The 24,201-nt window shown below is 43.2% G+C and overlaps 1 protein-coding gene across 7 annotated transcripts in view; it reads left to right on the plus strand.

Annotated features, from left to right (window-relative positions):
- OMA1 (OMA1 zinc metallopeptidase) overlaps positions 1-24,201 on the plus strand; it is a 120,788-nt gene that overhangs the window by 87,313 nt on the left and 9,274 nt on the right. For 2 of the 7 annotated variants that reach the window (XM_055084590.1, XM_055084593.1), the window contains one exon: positions 21,885-21,992. The exons of 3 other annotated variants lie outside the window; for them this stretch is intronic. In XM_055084590.1, the coding sequence (XP_054940565.1) occupies positions 21,885-21,978 (94 nt within the window). In that variant the 3' untranslated portion in view covers positions 21,979-21,992. Of the gene's footprint in view, positions 1-5,686; positions 6,143-21,884; positions 21,993-24,201 lie in introns of those variants that run through there. 2 more of the 7 variants (XM_055084592.1, XM_028489347.2) reach the window with 1 other exon arrangement.

Genomic DNA, 24,201 nt, shown 5'->3' on the forward strand with positions numbered 1-24,201 from the left:
TATGCTAACACATATATATGGAATCTAAGAAAAAAAAATGTCATCAAGAACCTAGGGGTAAGATGGGAATAAAGACACAGACCTACTAGAGAATGGACTTGAGGATACGGGGAGGGGGAAGGGTAAGCTGTGACAAAGTGAGAGAGTGGCATGGACATATATACGCTACCAAACGTAAAATAGCTAGTGGGAAGTAGCCGCATAGCACAGGGTAATGAACCTCCATACTGTTTTCCATATGTATAACTGATTCGCTTTGTTATAAAGCAGAAACTAACACACCATTGTAAAGCAATTATACTCCAATAAAGATGTCAAAAAAAATAATAAAAAAATATAATTTGGACAAAAAAATAATCTTACTATGCAAAACAGATGAAGATTTGATGGAAATATGTATGGTCTGTAACAAGATTCTGCTTGATAGGTAGAGGAGAAAAACAGTTCACAGATGAACAGATAGTAACAGAAAACCTTTATAAAGTATGTATAGTTTTTCTAGCAATTAAGGATATGTAGCTCAGACATCTCCAAAGTGCATTTTATTCAGTAAAAGATTTACTCAAGAAACATATAATGTGGTGCAAAAAACCCCCCAAAAAACAAAAAAACACATTAGCACGTGTAATGCAAAAGTATTAAGAACAACAAACGTGTGTTCTAATCCCTTTTTCCTAATCCTTTTTATCAGTACTTCCATGCCAGGTTTTTCAAAAACAGACTTTATTTTTAAGAGCAATTTTAGGTTCATAGCAAAATTGAGTGGAAGGTAGAGATTTCCCATCTACCTCTTGATTCCATATGGAAACAGGCTCCCCCAACTATCAAAATCCTGCACCAGAGTGCTATATTTGTTACAGTAGTTGAACCTACATTGCCCCATTATTATGACCCAAAGTCCATAGTTTACATTAGGGTTCACTCTAATGTACACTCTAGTGTTGTACATTCGATGGGTTTTGATAAATGTATAATGACATGTGTTTATCATTATAGTACCACATAGAGTAGTTTCATTGCCCTAAAAATGCTCTCTGCTCTGCCTGTTCCTCCCTGTCTTCCCCCCAACCCCTGACAACCATGGATCTTTTTAGTGTCTCCATAGTTTTGCCTTTTCCAGAATGTCATGTATGTAACTAGGGTCATACACTATGTAGCCTTTGCAGATTAGCTTTTTTTTTTCACTTAAAAACATACATTTGGGGCTTCCCTGGTGGCGCAGTGGTTGCGCGTCCGCCTGCCGATGCAGGGGAACCGGGTTCGCGCCCCGGTCTGGGAGGATCCCACATGCCGCGGAGCGGCTGGGCCCGTGAGCCATGGCCGCTGAGCCTGCGCGTCCGGAGCCTGTGCTCCGCAACGGAGGGAGGCCCGCATACCACAAAAAAAAAAAAAAAAAAAAAAAAAAAAAAAAACATACATTTAAGGTTCTTCCATGTCTTTTTATGGCTTGATAAAAGCCATAAAAGTAGCCAGCACTATTTCTTTTTTTTTTTTCTTTTTGTGGTACATGGGCCTCTCACTGTTGTGGCCTCTCCCGTTGTGGAGCACAGGCTCCGGGCGCGCTGTGACTTTGGGCTGTATGTATAAACTTCTGTGCTTCTGTGATCTCACTTGTGAATGGAGATAACAAATACCTACCTTTTTTTTTTTTTTCTTTTTGTGGTACATGGGCCTCTCACTGTTGTGGCCTCTCCCGTTGTGGAGCACAGGCTCCGGACGCGCAGGCTCAGCAGCCATGGCTCACGGGCCTAGCCGCTCCGTGGCATGTGGGACCTTCCCGGACCGGGGCACGAACCCATGTCCCCTGCATCAGCAGGCGGACTCTCAACCACTGTGCCACCAGGGAAGCCCAGCACTATTTCTTATTAGTGCTGAATAATATTTCATTGTCTGCTTGCATCACAGGTTAATGCAGTAACCTACTAAAGGACATCCTGGTTGCTTCCAATTTTGGCAATTACAAGTGAATAAACTAACGCTAAGCAGTTTTTTGTTTCCTGCCAGTCACTTAACCTCTCTAGGGCTCAATTTTCTTCTCTGTAAAATTTAACTGATGATTTCTAAGGATTCTGAGGTTTGAAATTATGTGGTTATCTAGATAGAAATCATAAAATCTTATGTTCTGTTATGAATAACTCAGGTATGTATGTATACGGATGACATTATAAGGTGGTAAAGCCTTTCTGGTGAAAGCAGTCTGGTCCTATATAACAAAAATTATACTCTATTCTTACTCTTTGATTAGATCATTCTATTTTAGGGGGTCTCCCCTCAAGTAAACCCAAATGGAGGTTAAAAAAATAACATCTTTTTTTTAAACAAAGGTTTTCATAGCAAGGTAATTTATAAAAGCCACATAAAACAAAACTATGGAAACAATTCAAATGCCCGTCGTGGGGAAACGCAAAGTAAATTGCATGAGGGCAGGGATCATGGCTTCATTCTGATCAATATGTACCTAGCACCTTACTCAGTGTGATGTTCTAAATATTTGTTGAATGTAAAAGTACTGAATAAAATACGGGAAAGAGAAGAGCTTTTACTGAATATAAAAGATTATAGGAGATGGCATTCTCTTCTCTTTGTTTGCTGCTTTGCATCTCTCATTGCTAAATTCAGCTGCGCCAGCTACTACCTGCTGAACTCCACACTTGGCCCTTTACTGATGCCAGTGAAGGCCTTAGGCATGTGATGTAGCAGCCGTGACAGGTTGGCTTCTCACTTGGAAAAAGAACATCAACATGGTTGTAAAGGGGTTAAAGCAAGAGTAGACTGTACGTCCCAGTTTTGACAGGACAGTCTCAGTTTATGCCTGATGTCTCAGTGTAAATCTTATTTTAATAGCATTTCCTTTCACTCCCAAAGGTATCCTTGTTTGGACAGTAGGTCACCATTTAGCTGAGGGTCTGAATTTCTTTTTACTTTAGTGCTATAGTTGGGAAACATTTTCTTCCTTTTTTCAGTTCAGTTTACTTTAACAAACATTTATTTAACACTCAATAGATATTAAATCTACTGTATTGTGAGATACGAAGAAACTTCAGACAAGGCCCCTATCACCAAAGAATTTCATTTTAATGCTTTTTCCTCTTCAGTTTATTTTGGTAACTTACAGCCTTATTCAGGGTCAAAGTCTCCTAGACCCAAGCTATTGCCCTGGCCTCAATCATTTAAAAAGACCCTTTTCTGGCTTGCCTCTGGTTGCATGCCCCCCTCTCCCATGGGAGCTAAGGGAGTAGTCCCTTTTAAGAACCTGTGCTCTCACCACATGGCACTCTGGTATTTGCTGTCCACTCCGTTCTCCTCCCACCCCTCGCCCAAACACTTTGGAGCCCGCTTTCAGGGCCTGCATGGACCTCTTCCTTTGGACGTACGCACACAAGGTCCCTCACTGTGCCAGGTAGGCCAGGGGTGGGAGGAGAAGGGAGTGGACAGCAGGCCAGTGGCAGCAGCTGGGGTATGCTCCCTGCCACCTTACATGTGAAATTAAAGGATTCTAATTTTGTACTTGGCTGTCAGAGTCATTTTTTTTTTAAAGGTACAGCTACTTTTTTTGTTAATATTAATTAATTTATTAATTAATTTATTTATTTCTGGCTGCATTGGGTCTTAGTTGCAGCACACGGGATCTTTTGTTGTGGTGTGCGGGCTTCTCTCTAGGTGGGGCGTGGGCTCTGTAGTTGCGGTGCGCGGGCTTAGTTGACCCCGTGGCATGTGGGATCTTAGTTCCCCAACCAGGGATCTAACCCGCGTTCCCTGCATTGGAACGCGGATTCTCAACCACTGGACCACCAGGAACGTCCCCATCAGAGTCATTTTGATTGTCTGTTCCTCAAAGTAGAATAGAACATTTTTTTATGTAGTCAGTGGTAGGACGGGAATAACACACAGACCTTCTAGAGCATGGACTTGAGGATATGGGGAGGGGGAAGGGTAAGCTGTGACAAAGTGAGAGAGTGCCATGGACATATATACACTACCAAATGTAAAATAGATAGCTAGTGGGAAGCAGCCGCATAGCACAGGGAGATCAGCTCTGTGCTTTTTGGCCACCTAGAGGGGTGGGATAGGGAGGGTGAGAGGGAGGGAGATGCAAGAGGGCAGAGATATGGGAACATATGTGTATGTATAACTGATTCACTTTGTTGTAAAGCAGAAACTAACACACCATTGTAAAACAGTTATACTCCAATAAAGATGTTAAAAAATATATATATATATATATATGGTATCTGAGCCTCCATTTGCATTATTGCCATGGACCCCACAAATACCAGGAGCAGGCCCACTCAGAGGAAAACCTAAAATCCATAGCATGACCTGTGAGATCCCGCAGTCTGCTCCTGCCTCCTTCCCGCCTCTTCTGCAGCTGCCCTGGCTTCCTCGCTGCTCTACAGCACTCCAGCCATGCTCCCTTCTCAGGTTCTGGCGCTCACTGCTGCTTCTTGGAATTCTCTTCTTCTAGGTACCCATGCAACCTCTTCCCTCAGGTCCTTGTCCTTTAGGTCTTCTCCCGACTGCTCCAAGTCATTATTTTATCAGTGAGAACTTATGTTTTTAAAACTTTCCTACTCCCCAAGCACTGACTCTCCCCTCCCCTGCTTTTCTTCCCTTAATATGCATTACTATCAAACATTTAGAAGTAGTAAAAACCTAAACTAGCTTTTCCCCTTAAACATCTTTCTTTTAAAACCCCTTAGGTATTAAGACTTTTTTTCCCTTTAAAAAATTGCTGTTTTAGTTTTCACGTCTTAAAGTCATTCATGTACCCGCTTTGAAGAAGCACATAGTTCTCTAAGGCTAGTACTTAAAGTGGCAGTCTCCCTATCCTGCCTTCAGTTTCAGGGGTAACCATTTGCAACTCTATTAAATGGTTCTTTTGGTATTTCCCACCTTACCTATATAACGTGCTTATATCGCTACTTCCTAACTTTTCGGTTTTAGGTATTATCTATTTCTTTTCCCCCATAGAGGATGAGAATTAAGTTCTCCCTTACCACTGTCACACCCTGTGCATACAGACACATGTATCCAGCTCTCCCCCTTCCCAATATGGTTAAGTTGTGACTTTGGTTAGATAAAGATGCAGTTTTTAAAAACTGTAAACACTAATCACAGCTGAGCCATGTTGTATACTGTGCTTACTTTTCTTTTCCCTGCATCATTTTATTTTTCCTGGAGTTAAAAGTTGTCATGATTTTGATTTGCTTACTTTTCTAGGTTATTAGCATCATTTCCACCCCAGACTGTCCCAGTCATGTATATGTTCTTTCAGTATGTTCACGTCTATTTTCTTTTGTTTTCTTTCTCTTGAAAAAAATCTCTCTGCGTCTTCAGATATTCTCTAATCTGAATAATGTTCTCAGGATTGGCTCGAGGTTGACAAATCATAGAAATACTTCCAAGAAGGCTTATTTATCCCCAACAGGACAGTGGGCAGTCATTGCAAATACAGTTGTTTTTTGCAGATATCTTATTATATGAACAAATCATGTAAATATAACTATTTACTATGAATTTATATATGGTTCTTCTTCATATGTTGTAATTGATACCTTTTATTGCAAAAATACAGAATGTATTCTTATATTTCATTGTTTTACATAGAGCATATTAGGAATTACTGGAATAACCTTAATTAATTTAGATATGTGTATATATTCTGTGTTGTATTCTTTCTTTATAGGCACTCAAAATTAGAGAGATCTGTAATTGCCCACCACTTTCTGGACCAGACCCTCGATTACTGTTCAAACTCAGCATGAAGAATTTTCTTGAAGAAGCAGAGAAAGAAGACCTAAATATCACTGTTAAACCGAAAATGGATACTCTTCCCATTCAAAATGAGAAGCAAATACCATTAACGTGTATAGTTGAGAAAAGAACTGGCAGTTGAATTAAAATTTATGACACCAGATATATGAAGAATGCAGTAATCCTTATCATTTTCATGTTACTTTTTAAAAAATATTGTTTGAAATGAAAAAAAAGGAATACTCAGGGTCAAATCATGTATATTACAGGTATTATCTAAATTCTTATACTAGGTATTTATTTTTCATAAAATATTGATATATTTTAATCTATTTTAAAATATCTTCAATGAGGAAAATGTCACAGAATAAATTTATATTACCCATTTTACTCTGTTGTATACTTTTGATTTGGAAGGCAGAACTCTAGTGGATGAAAAATCAGAATATCAGAATGTGCAGTAATTGTTACTGTTGAGAGGGTTCCAGCTGAGCCTAAACTGCATTTCAGAGTCTGGGTGGTTATGATGAACTGTGAAACTGACAGTCTGAAATATGCAGAAATTGGTTTGCATGAGGGTGGGATTATATGGAATAGGGGACCTTGAGATAGAGAGATGCCTGGTCCTTGCTTATGGCCGATGAGGGATTAAGAAGAAGCTGAAGAAGCTTTTTTCATAGGGAGGCACAAGTAGTGCTGTTTGTGGTCCAAGTGGCTAAGGGAGAAAATGGGGAGAGAGGATCATCTCTGCATACATAGTGTGCTTGTGTTGCATTGAAGTCTTAACAGGAAGTATGTCATCTTGGCCTCTTGACGGTATTAGTTTGGGTATCTCTAGGGTTCTCAGAGAAGGCAACCACCATATTCTCACTGAGGATCACCAGGAGACATAGGAGCGAGGCGCGGCCCCCAAGTTGATCTTCCTGGGCAGCAGACATCGACAAAGGGCTGAATGAAGATGAGAGAAGCACAAGACACATCCCTAGTGATACCCAGAAATTACTGTATTAGTTAAATGTGGAAATAGGTTTTAAAAATGTATTAGTATTTATGTATTTTTAGTACTCCCATGCTGGTGAAGTCCAGTGATGTTGAGGTTATATTTCTTTTTTTTTTTTTTAGTTTATTATTTATTTATTTATTTATTTTTGGCTGTGTTGGGTCTTCGTTTCTGTGCAAGGGCTTTCTCTAGTTGCGGCAAGCGGGGGCCACTCTTCATCGTGGTGCACGGGCCTCTTACTATCGCGGCCTCTCTTGTTGCGGAGCACGGGCTCTAGACACGCAGGCTCGGTAGTTGTGGCTCACGGGCCTAGTTGCTCCGCGGCATGTGGGATCTTCCCAGACCGGGGCTCGAACCCATGTCCCCTGCATTGGCAGGCAGATTCTCAACCACTGCGCCACCCGGGAAGCCCCGGTTATATTTCTAAGACATTTTTCTTATAAGACATTAAATCAAATAAATCATTTCTTAGAATTAAAGGGAAATAAACTACCTTTTATTGAGTTTCTACTATGAGCTGTGCCCATGTATTACACAACCCTGTGAAGTAGGTTTTATTACAGGCATACCTCAGAGATACTGTGGGTTCGGTTCCAGACCACTGAAAGAAAGCGAATATCGCAATCAAGTGAGTCGCAAATATTTTGGCTTCCCAGTGCATATAAAAGTTATGTTTATACTATAGTGTAGTCTATTAAGTGTGCAATAGCATTATATCTAAAAAACAATGTACATACGTTACTTAAAAAATAATGCTGTTGGGAAACTGTGACTCAGGATTGCCACAGATCTTCAATTTGTAAAAAAACACGATATCTGTGAAGTGCAATAAAGTGAAGCACAATAAAACAAGGTATGCCTGTATTTTCATTTTACGATGAGAATTAGGCTTGGAGAGGTTAAATGATATACTCAATGTCCCTCATCTAGAAAGAGCAAAGCTAGATCTGTCTGACTACAAATCTGTCCACTTCCACACTCTCGGTATCTGAAAACTAAGCTATCAAAAGAAAAACAAACTCTGTTCTCAGTTGTTTGTTAGCTTCCTCATGTATGACTTCAATACAGGTAAAAATCTCCTCAGTACAAAATCAAGGATCGCTTATATTATCTCTAGGGCGATTTTCTAGGTCCTCCTCTCAGACCCTTCTATCTAACTTCACATCGAAAGCCTGGAGTGAGGCAGGATAGGAGTGGAACCTCTCGCCCTGCCTGTGAAAGCCTGTGACTTCTCGTTTGAGGTGTGTCCTGACACAATTACATTTTCTTAGACAAAATATTGACCTAGTTGTTAAGACAAGTCCAGAGCCTATTTATGTTTTTCGGGGCTTACTATAGATTGCTTGTAAGGAATTTCCTGATCTGCCCGCAAGACAGGACTTGTAAGGCAGAGGTTCAGATTAACTGTTCTCCATATAGTTGTTCTTTCCTCTCCCTAGTGATTGATGTTCTGTCACAGGCACTCCATGACATGTAAAGACATCTGGAGAATGTCACCTACAGGTAAACAGTAAAACACACCATTAGATTTCCCTGTAGGTTTCCTAAGAAAATAGTGTAGTGGAGACCCTAAGTCTATTTTTTTTTCTTCCATTATCACGTCTAATTGTTCAGACTTCCTAGAACCACATACAAGTTGACATCAGGTCAGAAAGAGCAGAGAAAATATAGAGATAAAACCTTTATAGTACATATGAAAAAGATTTTTTTTTTTAACCCATGGAATCAATAAATGTAAGAGAAGTGTTACATTTCAGCTCAGGGTTTTAGGAAAAATTAAATAACAATTGGAATGTAATATGTGTGTGTATGCTTTAAGTTGTACATGGAAACGACCTCTGTATGTCCTGCATTTAGTTGCATAACTTACTTTTAGTGCTTTTTACATACCTGTAAGATTTAGATGTTATTGGCTGGTTAGCTTAGTTGTAAGAAACATGATGCTAGTAAATCCAAGGCACAAATTCAATCTAATCTCTTATAATCCAGATAGTTGTAAGACTGTATCCTGTAAAACTAAACTCAAAGAAAATATGTGTATTCACTGCTATGTCCCTAATACCTAACCATTTTTGGCATATTAGCGTTTTACTGATAATGTACACTCAACATCATCTGGTCAAAAGATTTTTAAGAAAAGAAATAATCATACCTGTTGAAATCTCTGCCTCTTGGTAGCATGGGCAAGTCACTTAAACCCTCTAACCCTCATTTCTTCATTTGTAAAATGGGGCTAATAAATCCTACCTTATAGGTTGACGTGATGATTAAGGGAAATGATGTACTGAAAGCATTTAGCACAGTGTCTAGAGCTCCAAACATAATAAAAATAGCTCCAATTTATTGAATTCTTACTTAGTACTAAGCACTGAGCTATGCGTTTTTCAAGCACTATTGCACCTCACTGCGGTTGTAATAATAGATGATAGATGATAGGTATTATATGATCCCCCATTGTAGATCAGGAAACTGATGTTTAGGGGGTTAATGAAACTTGCTCAAGGTTACATAGTATATTTCTTAAGATTATTTTACTTGCAAGAACAGAAAACTCAAACTCAATCAAGAAAAGTTATTGCCTCACCTAACAGAAAAGCCCAGAAGTGCACTAGCTTTGGACACAATTTGGTCCAGAGGATCACCATATCATCAGAGCAATGGCTCTCTCCCTGTGATTTTTCTCAGCTCTGGCTTCTCTCCCCTGATGATATCAACATGGCTGTGGGCAGCTGCCAGGTTTACTTCACATCTAGATGGAAAGAGTGACCCATCTTGCAACTTTTGAAACAAAGCCTTCAACACTAACTGCAGCCTCTAAAGAGCATCCCAGAAGCAATCACCATGGCAGGGGATGGGATTGTCCTAACTGGCTGGGGCCAAGGATGGGTACAGTCAACAGTACCTAAACAGAGCTCTGCAGCATGGTGAGGGACATGCAACCATGAGGTCTGTAAGTAATGAATAAAAGCCTGTTACCTTTGTCCTCTTTGAGCAAGAAAAGTAACAAGATGATCCGTTGAAGATTGGTCTGAAAGTATATTTAATCTGAACAAAAACAATGTAGCAAAATGTTACATTGGTATGATAGTGGATTTGCATTGACACATTTGCTTTACTATTTACAAGGTATTTTTTTCTGACCTGAATTATATCCTCAAAACCAACCTATGAGATTGGAAGGACAGTGGCATTTACTCACAGGGGAGAAAACTAAAGCTTGGAGTAATTAGGCAAATTACCCAAGTATGCACGCCAAGTAAATGGCTGAACTGGGATCGGAAGGAAAGGATTCATTGATTTGTAATCGTGTGCTCATTCAGCAATACCACATTCTTTGGAGAGAGAGGCATTACCTCCATTTTTTATCTGGAAACCGAAGCTCAAAGATGTTAAGCAACTGTGTGCCCAGCACTACTCAGCAAGTAACAGCAGAATTGAGATTCAAACCCTCATCTTCTGACTCCAGAGTCTGTGCTCCTCACGCATTTACTACTTCAGTTGGCAAATCTCATAAAGGAAGTGGGAATGCAAAGGGTTTCTTTCCTTTCACTGCTCGCCTGTGAACAGTGGGGCAATACCCTGTCTTCCCTCACTTAAAAGCACTCATTGTAATACTCTATGGCAGGTGGTAAAAATTATCTATTTTAAGTATATTCCAATACATGGAGATAAAATTCCTGGTAATTGTCCTATAACTTTTTTTTAATTGAAGTATAGTTGATTTTTAATGTTGTGTTAATTTCTGCTGTACAGCAAAGAGACTCAGTTATACATATATACATTCTTTTTTATATTCTTTGCCATTATGGTTTATCTCAGGATATTGAATATAGTTCCTTGTGCTGTACAGTAGGACCTTGTTGTTATCCCTTCTACGTGTAATAGTTTGCATCTGCTAACCCCAAACTCTTAGTCCATCCCTCCCTCTTGGCAAGCACAAGTCTGTTCTCTTTGTCTGTGAGTCTGTTTCTGTTCCATAGATAGGTTCATTTGTGTCATATTTTAGTTTCCACATATAATTGACATCGTATGGTTTTTGTCTTTCTATTTCAGACTTACTTCACTTAGTATGATAATCTCTAGTTGCATCCATGTTGCTGCAAATGGCATTATTTCATTCTTTTTTATGGCTGAGTAATATTCCATTGTGTGTATGTGTGTGTGTGTGTGTATATATATATACACACACACACACACATACACCACATCTTCTCCATCCATTCATCTGCTGATGGACATTTAGGTTGTTTCCATGTCTTGGCTATTGCAAATAGTGCTGCTGTGAACATTGGGGTGCAGGTATCTTTTCAAATTAGAGTTTTGTCTGGATGTATGCCCAGGAGTCGGATTGCTGGATCATATGGTAATTCTATTTTTAGCTTTCTGAGGAACCTCCATACTGCTTTCCATAGTGGCTGCACCACCTTACGTTCCCACCAACAGTGTAGGAGAGTTCCCTTTTCTCTGCACCCTCTCCAGCATTTGTATAACGTGTTTTTATTTGAGACCTAGAGAGTTCCTTAATTTGGTAAGAAATATCTTTCATTTCATTGTGGAAAGAAAACGCTATCAGTGCGCTTCCCCTTTGCACCTTACTCCCTAACTTCCATCATGAAACCAATAGCCTTCAAAGGTAGGCCAGTGACTCTAGCTTTTTAATGACAAAGAACTCCTTTCATATGACCTGGCTGTACGTGCATGGACTTGTGCAAACAAGTTCTCTCTGTCTTGAAGGGCTTTGCACCTTACTCCCTAACTTCCATCATGAAACCAATAGCCTTCAAAGGTAGGCCAGTGACTCTAGCTTTTTAATGACAAAGAACTCCTTTCATATGACCTGGCTGTACGTGCATGGACTTGTGCAAACAAGTCTCTGGCTTGAAGGGTTGGAGTGTCTAGACACATGACCAGGGTCTCTTGCTGCGCTGGCTGTTTAGGAGCTGAGATCCTTGGGCATGGGGCATAAGTCGCAGTGTGGTCCTGCTTCCAGGTCTCAGAGTTGCTATGATGTCATCAAAGACCAGTCAGGACCTCTGATCATCATGTGATCTCTGGTGCTACCAAATTCCAGCCAAAAGAAAGATTTGTGATTTTAATTAGTCTGAGTGGCCTAATTATATGAGAGAAAATATAACATTTTTAGTTAGGTTCTTTGAAATATTAAGCATAACTGGCAGATTCCAATAACACCTTCACAGGCCACAAGGGGCCCGGGACTTCTTCCTGGGCAGCATGGGTTTACAATCAGATTTGCTTTCTTCTCTCCAGAATATAAAAGAAAGTAAAATTAACATGTATTAATTTTGACCAATATATCAAATTATAACCATATTTTTGTAGGTTAGTGATGATGGATGGTCTACTCAAGGACTCTGTTGTTCCATATTTAAGGATTTTTTTAAAGTATTATTTTTGCAGAGAAACAAGTTGAAATTAATTTTTTCCACAACTGTTCCCCTCTGATGTTAGAATACCTTGAGAAAAAGCAAGGGCAACATGACTAGTCTTATTTTTAATTAGGGAAAATGGGCTGATAACATTTTCCCTGCCTGCTTCCTAGGGTTATTAGGGGGTTTAAGTAAAATAATGTGTATCTGCTTTATACAACATCCAAAATGCTGTACCCGGATCGATTCTAGCGTTGTCTTAGCCTGGGTGATAAGATTATTATTTAGGATAGGCCATTTCCAAAAGGATGGCCATTTGCCTGATGTGATACAACCCAGAATTGATGATGATCTGTTCTTATCCAAGGGTGAGAAAAAGGGAAACTTATTTGTAGCATGTTTTGGTTTAGTCTGATTTAGGAGTGTGCATGTGTGTGTGTGTGTGTTTAACCTAGTTATTCTATTAATCCTATTTTGGTTAATAATCAGTGTCCCTGATTTCCATCAATTTAAACATTCTGATGCTTAAATCTAGAGAACTAAGATCAATGTTTTCTGGAAGGGCCAGCCCATTCTCCAGATGATGGGCTGGGAGGATGGGGACTAACATTTGCTGAGTACTACGGAAGGCAAGATGCCACAACTTTTCCTCCTTTTAATCCTGGCAGCAGCTCTCAAGGCACAGGGTATTCTCCCCACCTACGTATAAGGAAACGGAGGCTCCCGGGGCTGGGTAACTGGGCCAAGGTCACACAGATGGTCCAGGAATTTAACTGGGTTTGTGAGACTCATAAGACTTTACTGGTTTTCACATGCTTTCTCTCACACAGAAAATGAGAGCAGTTGTCAGGGCAACATGGGAAACATGTATTCAGGGCCCTTCATTCTTGCATCCAGGGCTTTTCTCCTGCTCCATAAGCTCTGAAACTTCCCATGATCTCACCTCTCAACACTCATCTCTTGCCAGGAGCCAACCAGCTTACTGAAGGGTGTTCACGACAAAGGCCCAGCAGCCCTCGGGAACACAAAGTGGCCCATAGTAAGTGCTCAGTGAATTCAAGTCCAAGGATTGAAAGAATGAGTGCCTGGAGGGATGTATAAATGAATGCAAACAAGCAAGCTATAGGAGTCATTTTAAGGCCGAGACAGTTTGGCGGTGGGCTTTATTTATAATATGGTGAAGATTTGGAAAGTCTCACCCATGCACACAGGGGTGTTTCTACTTCACCTCCTCCCAGCCCCAGGGTTGTGTAAGCCTCGGCTCTACCACAAACACTCCATGGCAGGGGATAGACAAATCCCGCCAGTTCTACATGCTCTAATATCTCACTCACCCTCTGCTCTGCTTCATGTGTCTGCATAGGACTTCTCTCCATCAGAAGTGATAGACCGCTTTGACGCTATGGCTACCCAAGGTCATTGGCGTCACCAGGTGTGATCTGAGCTTATCACAAGGAGCTAACTCCTCCTCTCAAGGGAACTAATTCAGGAAACACTGAGGATTCAAGGGCTAAAGATGCGGGGTTCAGATCCTGCCTTCCTCACCACTGTGTGACGGCTCAGGTCACTCTGCATCTTTGGGCCTCAGCTCATCCTCACTGTACGTTGTGAGGCTGGAGAGAGCTTTGCCAATTCCCCTGCCTCATCGCACTGCAAGCCCGCCCCGTGCCCGGGTCCTCCTCGAGGGCAGGGGCTCTGTCACAGCCTTCTTTTTTATCCTCAAGCCAAAGGTCTGCTCAATACCTGTTTCCTAAATCAGTATAAAGAATAGTAACTAGCATTACCTTTTTTATTTATTGAAGTATAGTTCATTTCCAACGTTGTGTTAGTTTCAAGTGTATAGCAAAGTGATCAGTTATACACACACACACTCTGTTTCAGATTCTTTTCCAGTATAGTTTATTACACGATATTGAGTATAGTTTCCTGGGCTATACAGTAGGTCCTTGTTTATTACCTATTTTATATGTACTAGTATTAACTTTTTAATGTTGTCCGGCAAATTCCTCACAATGGGAGTCTCCATCTTTCTGTGAAAGAGGCTAATTTTCCTTTTAGGATTTTGCCCTAACGTTTGACCTTAATAGTCCAGCCTCTGCAGCCAGACAGACCCGGATCTGAGGCTGGCTCATTCTGGGTGACTTAACTTTACCCTGTAAGGCTCAATTTGCTTCTTCTAGAGAATGGGGTCGATGCTTCCTTGGGGGGTCGGTGTGAGCACCAAATGTGTGTCCAGTGCTGGGCCGTTTCCTGGCATGAAGAAGTCAGCGCCAGCAGTGAGTGTGAGAGCATCACTGGTGAGGCCACACCCATGTGCCCTCAGTCCCCTGGGCTGGCCTGCAGCAGCAGTGGAGAGTTTCTTTTCCACTGCTCTCCTCACCCCCCTGCTTCCTTCTCTCCTGAGGCATTTCTCTGGCACTACAGGCTTTCGCTCAGCCTCAAGCAGGGGCAACCCACAAGTGCAGGGTGAGGGGAGCTCCCCGGGGTATCCCACAACCAGTGGGGCATCAGAGTCAGTGGATAAATGTCTTATCCTCTTGGGATGATTCTAGGTTGTGTTCCCCAGTCTGCCATAGGGTCCCCCGTGGGGCTGAGTCCCAGTCGCCCACAGCTTTAACCCACTCATTAATGCATCCTGCATTGGCTTTCTCCCTTCCCGCCCTGTTTGTCCACTTCCTTATGTGAGCTTCCTGAGAGCAAGGCCAGATAAACGACCTGGCGCCTACCTACTTTCCCCTGGTGCCTGTCTCAGGGCCTGCTTTTGGGGGGACTCAAACTGGGAAGTTAGCTATCAAACATTATTATTATTATTGAGTCCCCGTAACAATCCCACTTAACGGATGACAAAACTGAAGTTCAGAGAGGTGGGAACTGGCCCATGGTTATGCAGCACATAGTTCTAAGGAGCCTTACCTCTCAGGGTTGTTCTGAGGAAGTAATGAGTCAACTCTCAAATATAAATGGGCTTCATAAACTGTAGTATTGGGCACGAGTTGTTTATTGGCCCTTCATAATGCCGCCTCTTCTAATGATGGTGACACGGAAAGTGATCCTCTGATGCCCAGAGTAGACATAAACAGGCCCAAGTACAATAGCTAATCATTCCTCATTCAGGCCCCATAATCAGTCCCCAGAGCAGCCTCAGAGTTTGAACCTGTTATCTGTGATTCATAGACTCTGGAGGTGGAGTGACCCTAATAGCCGCCCCTGCAGTGGGAGTTTTGACTTGGAAATTATAGTCCAGGCATAAAGTGGTTTTTACACACACGCGACAGCCCGTCCGGGAGCAGGAGAAGTTTATTTAACAGCCGGAAGAGATTGCGGAGTAACACTCAAAGGCCTTGTCCAGAACACGGAAATCTGTCGGGAGTCGAAATGTGAAGGAAACGCAGGCTGGGAAGGCAAACCAGTTTTGGAGAAGCCTGCTCAGAAGCGCTCCAACTTACTCTGCAGGGGACATTCAGGTTGGATTGTTCTGGAAATGCGGTCACTAGGGCTCAGCAAGTTCCTGAGTCACTGACAATAGGACTAGTACCCAGAGCAATAACGAGAGCCACCATTCGTTAGTGGATGAATAATGAATCACCTCTTACAAGCCAGGCCCCTGAAAGCACTTGACATGCAGGAGCTGGTTTGATTCCTGCAACCGTTCTGTGAAGTGGATGTGATCGCCTCGCTTTACAGATGAATGCAGAAATCAGAGCCTAGAGAGCTTGGGTGACTTGACCCAGAGTCACAGTGTGGATTCTCCCCATCCTCCAAGCTCTTGGGCCCCAGATTTAATGCCATCTGATGCCATTAGATGAGGGAGGGTTGGCTGTTTGGCTTGTTGGTTGGTTTATAATGCACAAAAATACAGTGTGATGTGGAGAAGGGTCTTTTGAATCAGACAGACCTTAGACAAATTCCCTCACTGTCCCAGGACTAATTTCACTCCTACCAAATATTCAGTGATATCTTCTTCACAGAGCAGCTATGAGAAGGTGGTGAGTTTATGCATGTATGTGCCTGGCACATGGTAACCGATCACCACTTGCTGTTTCTCTTTCCCTTTCAAACTTATGGCTTATAGTCCAGTTACTTCCAAAGATGATTTGCAAAGGAAAGTTTGGGGCCAAAATCTAAGAGGAGATTCACTTCTTGCCAGGCCTCAAATGATTTAAGAGATTCTTTTGTAAGGCAGAGAATGTCAAGAGACAAATACAAGAAGGGTTTTTCAATGAGGTCTTTTGTTTTCTACTCAAGGTAACATTACATAATATTCAAGCAATACCTTCCCTGGTTTCTCTGCTCTCTGCCAGTGAGCTCTCTCTCTTTGAACTATTTCAAAGGTGGCAGCAGAGCTGGAAAGCCCTCCTTACCCCCAGCCTCACTGACATATGAATGGCAGACAGAGGTCCCATGGTCAAGCTCAATGACCACAACTGGTCACTGACTCTCTTCCTTAAAGGGAACTGCCTCTTCCTGTTTTCACTGAAGATGTTGATAAGATGTTGAACTAGGCTAAGTTTCTACATGAGACTTATGAAAAGTAATAATGATCAAAATAAAACAAAAATTAAAACTAAAGTTTTCTTAGGGCCAAATATACCACGAACAGGAGAGGACCACTTCTTGGAGAAGATGGTATGGTGAAGGTGGATGACACAGAAAGAGCTATTTTACTACTCATAGGACTGAGGCTAATGGTCACACAAGTTATATACTGCACACCTCCAAAGGGCACCATCCACCCAAACTACAATGTGAACAACATCTGGTAGAGTTATACCACAAGGCAGCCCTACCTATGATGCTTTTATCCTTTCTGTCAAGGAGAATGATCATCAAGGTAGAACATAATTAAGGGTGAACTGAAGTTCTAGGTGGAAGAAGAGATGGTCAGAGAGAACCTGGATGCCTTTATTAATGTTTATAATCACAGTAGGCAATAGTAATAGTTAACACTTAAGGAGTAAAACTTGTCAGAAATTCTACTAAGCACTTTGCATATATTATCCCATTTTACCCTCAAGTACCATATTGTTGCCAACAGCCGTTCTTCCTCTTCCCTTCCAGCAAAGCTTTATTTCGTTTAAATGGCAGTGTGCCCTGCCCAAGGAGATAAATCATGATCATCTAAGTCAGTCATAGCAATGCTGTCTCCCTAAGCCAGTGATTAGTCTACGAGTAGGTATGTGACCAGATCTGGCCAATGAGAAATAGAGAAAAGTCTAATATTTTCCAGGATGGCAAATATTTTCCCCGCCCGAGAAAGACGAGAGAGGCCACAGAAAATGCTGGTTGTTTGTTGTTGTTTGTTTACTTTATTTTACATTTTTAATTGAAGTATAGTTGATTTACAATGTTCTGTTAATTTCTGCTGTACAGCAAAGTGATTCAGTTATACATATATATATTCTTTTCCATTATGGTTTGTCTCAGGATATTGAATATAGTTCTCTGTGCTATACAGTAGGACCTTGTTGTTCATTTATTTTGTTTTTTTTTTTATAAACCTGTGTCTTCTATCCCTGCTTTGCAAGTTTTGTGTTGAGATATGATGTCTGGGGCTTCCCTGGTGGCGCGGTGGTTGAGAGTCCGCCTGCCGATGCAGGGGATACAGGTTCGTGCCCCGGTCCGGGAAGATCCCACATACCGCAGAGCGGCTGGGCCCGTGAGCCATGGCCGCTGAGCCTGCGCGTCCGGAGCCTGTGCTCCGCAAAGGGAGAGGCCACAACAGTGAGAGGCCCGTGTACCGCAAAAAGAAAGATATGATGTCTGTTGCTGCTGTGGCCTTTTAATGAACTTGAGGACAGGCCAAGAGAATCATGAAGATACCAACCTAGAACGCCAACATCACTGTATTGCTGAGCCAATGCTGGCACTGCCTCCCTTGAAACCTTTTATGAAATGAGATAATTAAATGTCTGTATTGTTTATGCCACTGTTAATTAAGTATTCTCTTACTTGCACCTGAAAGAAATCCTACTGATAAAACATTTTTGGTTCCATTTTGCAAATTAGTTAACTCTCCCAGTGTCACCCAGCGAGTAAATGGAAAGGCCATGCTTTCAAGCCAGGTCTGTCTGGGCCTGAGCTTTTCACTGCTGCTATTCTGCCTGGGGCCAAGTCTAAGGTCCAGGGGAATTACATTCCAAGGGCACTATGCTGGCCCAACCAAATAAGAAGAACTCTCAACAGTAGACAGCTTCGCCGGGGAGGGAGCTCTAGGTTACTGGAAATAGTCAAGCGAAGACAAGACTACCATCCGTAAGGTTTGTTGGAAAGGAGAGTCCGGCTCCAAGTAGGCACAAGTGAGGAAGTAGGTCTGTGAGTGAGAGGCAAATGTTCTGTGAATGTGTTCTGGAATAGAACCAAGTGGATCCAAAGACTAGGTTAAAAGAAGTTGCAGCCCTGGCTAACCAGGGTTTCAGTCTGAGACAGCATCTCAGTCATCTGTGCTCAAGGAACGGGTATGATGGCTCTGCTTCTGGACCACCAAGGGCAATGATGTGGTGACCCATAAAGGTCAGGGCTGAGTCTACATCAGGGTCCTAGCTCTTCCATTTCTTACCTGTGAACCTCAGGTTCCCCCTGTGTCAAATGGGAAGAATGGACTTGGTATACTTCACAGGGCCACTGTGAGGATTAAATGAGATGATTGTACATGTCCACGAAGATTTATTGAGGACCTACTATGTGCCTAGCCTTCTGCTGAATCCTGATGTCTGTGTCAGCTATAAAGAGTTCCCCAAATTTAAAATGTTAAGTGTTATTCTTTATTTTAAAAAACTGTCCAACTCTTCTCTCCTTCCCACCCCACCAAGGGAATAAAACAAGGACCCCATTTATCTATTTTGAAAGAAATTGAGCTCTTATCCAGGAAAATAGAAGAAATGGCTCCAACAGACAGAGTTTCCAGCAAGACAAATCCCCCAGTGGCCTCTCTCTGCCACCGCTCAATAATGGTGTTTGCTATAAATCAGAGAGCTTCTTTATCAAGTGCCTTGGAAGCACTTGGGACCGATTTAGCCCTAGAGTGAGATTAATCACAAATGCTGCTTTAGAAAGACTGATGGGTGTGAATAAGAAGGGTCAGTAGAGATCATTTGGATTTACCCCGATTGCTATAGATAGCTGGAGTTTGCAGAACTAGGGCTCTAAGTTTTTAACATTTCTGTTTGAGAAAAATTATTGCAACCAGAATGCTTTTATACCCCTAACAATGGCCTAGAAGGACAGGGGAAGGAACTAATGTTTTTTTTAAAGTACCTACTATGTGTGCCAGACGCTATGTTTACATCATCTGTTTTAATCCCCATAACAACTCCATGAGATAGGTCTGGTTACCCTCATTTTTGAGACCTAGAGCAGTGAAATGCCTCATACAAATGACCAAGTGGCAGAGATGAGAATAAAATGCAGGTCTGTATGACTCCAAAATCTTACCACGGAGCCTCTCAGGACCTTGACTGCAGATCCCTGGCAGCAGAGTTCCATGTAGTCACCAGGACAAAAATGGAAGTGGTTTCCTGAGACTGCTGGCCCTAGCAATGATATCTGAAACAGTCCTCTAGGAGCCAGCTTTCACGGCACTGTTCTGTGATGACCTTCTCAAACATCTCACATTTTTTCATAAGATAGAGAATGAATGAATGCATGGATGAGTAGGAATCTGCCTCCTCTCTGCTCATGCACAGTATGGCAGCCACGGGGGGTGTGGACCCACTCAGCACGCCCTTCAAGAGAACCTGCTGTGGGGAGCTTAGCTTACTGGTGCTCTAGCTGCCACACCTTCAGGTCCACCGTAAGTTTCACCTGGACGACTCCCAGCCAGTGACTGGGCACAGCAGGGGTGCTAGAGCTGGGCTGGGCCATTCCTGCCTCACAGGAGGCACCTGTAGTAGACAGCCTTTGCTTGGGGACTCCCTGTTGGCCTAGCTGAGACTTTCTTACAACGGCACTAGTCAGAAGTCCTCCCGACTCAGACCTCCTTCCCACCCGCTCTCCCTTCCTATGTGTCAGACCTCATCACGGTCTGAAGGCTCTCCCTGCCTACTCCTCCCCCTCCACACGTCATTCACCTACATTTCTCCGATACATCTCTTGCACATCTAATCCCGTCTTGGCGTCTGCTTCTTGGGAGACTCTAGTAGACAAACATGGTGATTCTATTTCCCCAACCCAAATGTCCATCACCAGGAAAACAGATCAATATTATGATATTGACATGCAGTGGAATGCTATCGAGCAGTGAAAATGAATGAATTAGAGATAAAGGCCTCAACATGGATACGTCTCAAAAATGCAATATTGAGCAAAAACAAAAAAAAGTTGTGAGTGATAGATGCAGGATGTAATATTTATGTAAAGTTTTAAAAAGCAATACATCATTTGTAGGTATGTACATATGTAATCAAAGTATAAAAACACACTGGGTAGTGATAAGCACCAACTTCAGGAGTGAGGCTGCCACTGGGGAGAGAAAGAAAGGAGAATGCAGTCACGTTTTCTGTTTTAAGCTGGGTGGTTGGTACATGGTTGCTCATTGTACCTGTGCTTTTTATCTGCCTAAAGTATTTCATGATAAAAAAAATTAATATATATTAAATCACACCCAACAAATCGCCTCTTTTGAAAATATATTAAAATGATTTGAAACTGGCTCTGCTTTGGAAAATCTTGGACCTATGTTGTCACATGCCAGCAACTGAGTCTTAGTCTACTGTGGCTTTTCCTGCACTGAGTAGCAATTCCTTATTTTTATGCTTATTCTACTCTCTTTCTCTCCCTGACCGTCACTGGACCATGAGTTCTAAGAAGACTCTCATTTCCTTATTTCTGAATCCCTAGTGGTTATGACAGTAGCAGGGGAGCAATATGTGTTTATTATGTTTTTAATAATCAGGAGGTGATAAAACGAGGGACTGGGAAGAGAGAGGGCAGGTAGAGCAGATGGCAGAGCATAGGTAGCTTTTCCAAAAGCCGAGAAGGCACCTTCGTCTGAGCAACACTGCGTGTGGGTGATACGTCTGCTGTGGGGCACCGGGGTAGCCAGGTCAGAGGGTCTGATGCCTGAGTTCCTAGCACCGTGCCAGCCACTTTGTTAAATGCTTCGTGTGTTTTATTTTCAATCTTCACCACTTGGAGAGTTAGGCTTTACAACCCCTTTTTACAGATGAGAACACTGAGGCTCAGCAAATTTGAGAACAGCTGGAGCCACCCAGCTGCTCATGAGCAGAGCCAGGTCACACAAAGGGCTTTCTGGTCCCAGTGGTCCACTGTGGGGCTCTGCCTCCAGGTCCTGTGTCTGTTTTACACAAGTCAAGTGCTGTGTTTGCTATGAGGCCAGTCATCCAGGTATTAATGTGTTCGGTTATTCATTTACCACTCCTACGTCCCAGGCCCCAGAACACATAGCACAGACTCAGACCCACTGACCGTCTAGCAGGGGACACAGAGACACAGACAGGTGCCTGTGCAGTGGGGTGAGTTCCATGATAGGTGAAGGTCAAGGGGCAGTGGCAGCACAAAAAGTGGCACATCACCCAGTGTCAAGTTGTCCCGGCTACCTGGAGGAAGTGACCTCCAGAGGAGACCCCGGCGGAGCCGGTGAAAGGAAGAGGGGCGGGCGTGTGGCAGGGGAGGGAGGTTGTTTCTTCAAGAAAGAACTGCTTCTTTGATGCCTGAAGAAGGGAGAGTAAAGTGACAGGGCTCCATGTGATACCACTTGGACATCCTCCCTTTCCTCTGCCTTCCAGGTTCAGAATTCAGTGCTCCAGGGACTTCGGCTGGGCACCCACATTGCTCCTGCCCACACTTACCTGCATTAGTCCAGGTCCTGAGAGAAAGTAGAAACCGGAAACCGAGACAGGATTAAACATGCCGGAAATCTGAAACAGGAGAGAAAATGAAGGGGAAGCCAGGAGACGTTGCAGGAGCTACAGTGTGTGGAGTTGATGTGACCCTGGGTAACGGACAGAGGCAAGGCAGAAGGGTTGGGTAGAAGGGTCTTAGAGAACCCTAAGTGTGGCAAGGCTGTCTGGGAGTCCTTGAGCCCAAGTTGCCTGGGAGAGGAGACCCGAGTCCTCCAGGAATGGCTCTGCCTGAGTGTCCCTGCTGGGCTCTGCCACTGGCTGGGAGCAGCCAGGGACCAGCGTGGTGCAAAGGTGGTGCTGGACCTCAGAGCACAGTGGGTGGGGCCACTGGGCAACTACACTCCCTGAGGCTGGACACCTGAGAGGCATGTTCTTATAGCCACCACGCTGCCCTAGGTTTGTTCACCCCCAAAGTCCAGCTTTTCCCTTGGCCTCAAGTCCTGAGTTCTAATGGGGGAAACATGTCTGACCAGAGGTAGTATAAGAGTACAGCTTGGAGCCATCGCCCCAGCTCGGACACTTTACCAGCTGTGTGCTTTAGTCAAGCTACTTAACACCCCAGTTTTCTCATCTGAAAATGTGGATACTAACACTGTGTCATAGGGCTGTTGTAGGATTAAATGAATTAAAACACATGACAAGTGCTCAATAAATGTTATCCATTATGACTTTAATGGAGCCATTTTGGTTCAGAGGCTATTTCAAAACATCACTTTGATAGGGCTGCATCAAATGTAAAACACCATGCCCTACCACTGATGTGTCAGATACACCCAGCCCCACTCTCCCCATCTTTTGCAAAGCTTCTCCTGACCCTGAGGCTCGGTTTGGGGTCCTCCTCTGATCCTGCAGTCTCCCTCGCCCATGGAACATTCCACAATGATTGGTTGCAATTTTGTCATTGTTGTCCGCTAAACTGAGAGTTCCTGAGGGGTGGGGACAGTATCTGCCTCACTGCTGCACCTTCAGAGCCTGGCATGCTGGCTGGTTGCTACCCTAGCAAGGCTCAGACACAGGGCCACTCTGTACCATCTTGCAGGGCATCTGCTTGAGAGGGGCAGGGGCTGCAGTCTCGCCCATGCTCTGGACTCCAGGCTATGGGCTGAGAGGCGATGTGTCTGCCTGCAGGAGGTACGGTGTTCTAATCTGCATTCACTCCCGTAGGTGACAGCTCACCAAGCTGGGCCCCACGGGGCTGCACCTGCCCAGAGGAGGGTCCTTTTCTTATTTGAAAAAGGTGCTGCCAGCTAACAGCAGCTCTGCCAATCAGTGGGGCTTAGAATGTGTGCAAAAGCATGGCATGGTGCCTCATACTGTGTTAGCGCCTCCTTCCAGAAACTTCTGGAAAGTCTTGCATGAGCTCTTTTGAGTCTCTTTCTGCCTCTGTAATATGAGAGCTTGGGTTCGTGTTCCTCTAAGGTCCTCCACTGCCCTGACGTTCAAGGGTTCGAGGGAGCCGGCTGTTTGGATCTTGCTAAGGTCTGAGGACAAGCGCTGACTCACGTGGAGGTCTGGATCCCCTACATCCTCTCAGCCCATCACCTGGTCAGCCTCTCCTCCTCCTCCCAGGAGTCTGCTGGACCAGGCCCCCATCCACCACATATGCTACATAATTTATACTTTATTAGGTGACTTCATATATCTTTCTTCCTTTAATGCTCACAATGACCTAGTCATATTGGTATTATTATTTCATCTTATAGATGAGGGAAATGAAACTCAGAGAGGTTAAAAATTTGCCCAAGACCACAGAGCTAGTAGTACAAGGCGGAGTTCAGACTTGAACACAGATCTAGAAAGTAGAATGCCTACGCACTTTCTTTAGGTTGCTTATCATTTTTATCTGCATTGTGTTTCATTCTTCCATTTAGACCCTCAGGCTCAGGGGATGTGATTCCACTTCATTCTAGTCCCTCCCAAACACCTCATGTATACAATAGGTGCTGTCTAAATGCTGCCTGAGTAAAAGCCAACAGGCTTGAGATGCAGTCGCATCATACGTCAACCCCGAGAGAAGCCCCGTGTAGATACAGACCCCGTGTATGCATGACAGCCCTCAAACTGGTACTTCCTATGTGTGCACTCGGGACAGCTGGTGCGGCACCTTTAAGGAGACATCTCTGGTTAAAAAATAAGATGCTCTTCTGCCTGTGCCTGTGGCAGTGGATTTGTCAGCCAGATGCTCTGCTTCCCCGTCTCT

The sequence above is a fragment of the Physeter macrocephalus genome, chromosome 4 (genome assembly GCF_002837175.3).
Source record: "Physeter macrocephalus isolate SW-GA chromosome 4, ASM283717v5, whole genome shotgun sequence".
In the NCBI taxonomy this organism is placed as follows: Eukaryota; Metazoa; Chordata; class Mammalia; order Artiodactyla; family Physeteridae; genus Physeter; species Physeter macrocephalus.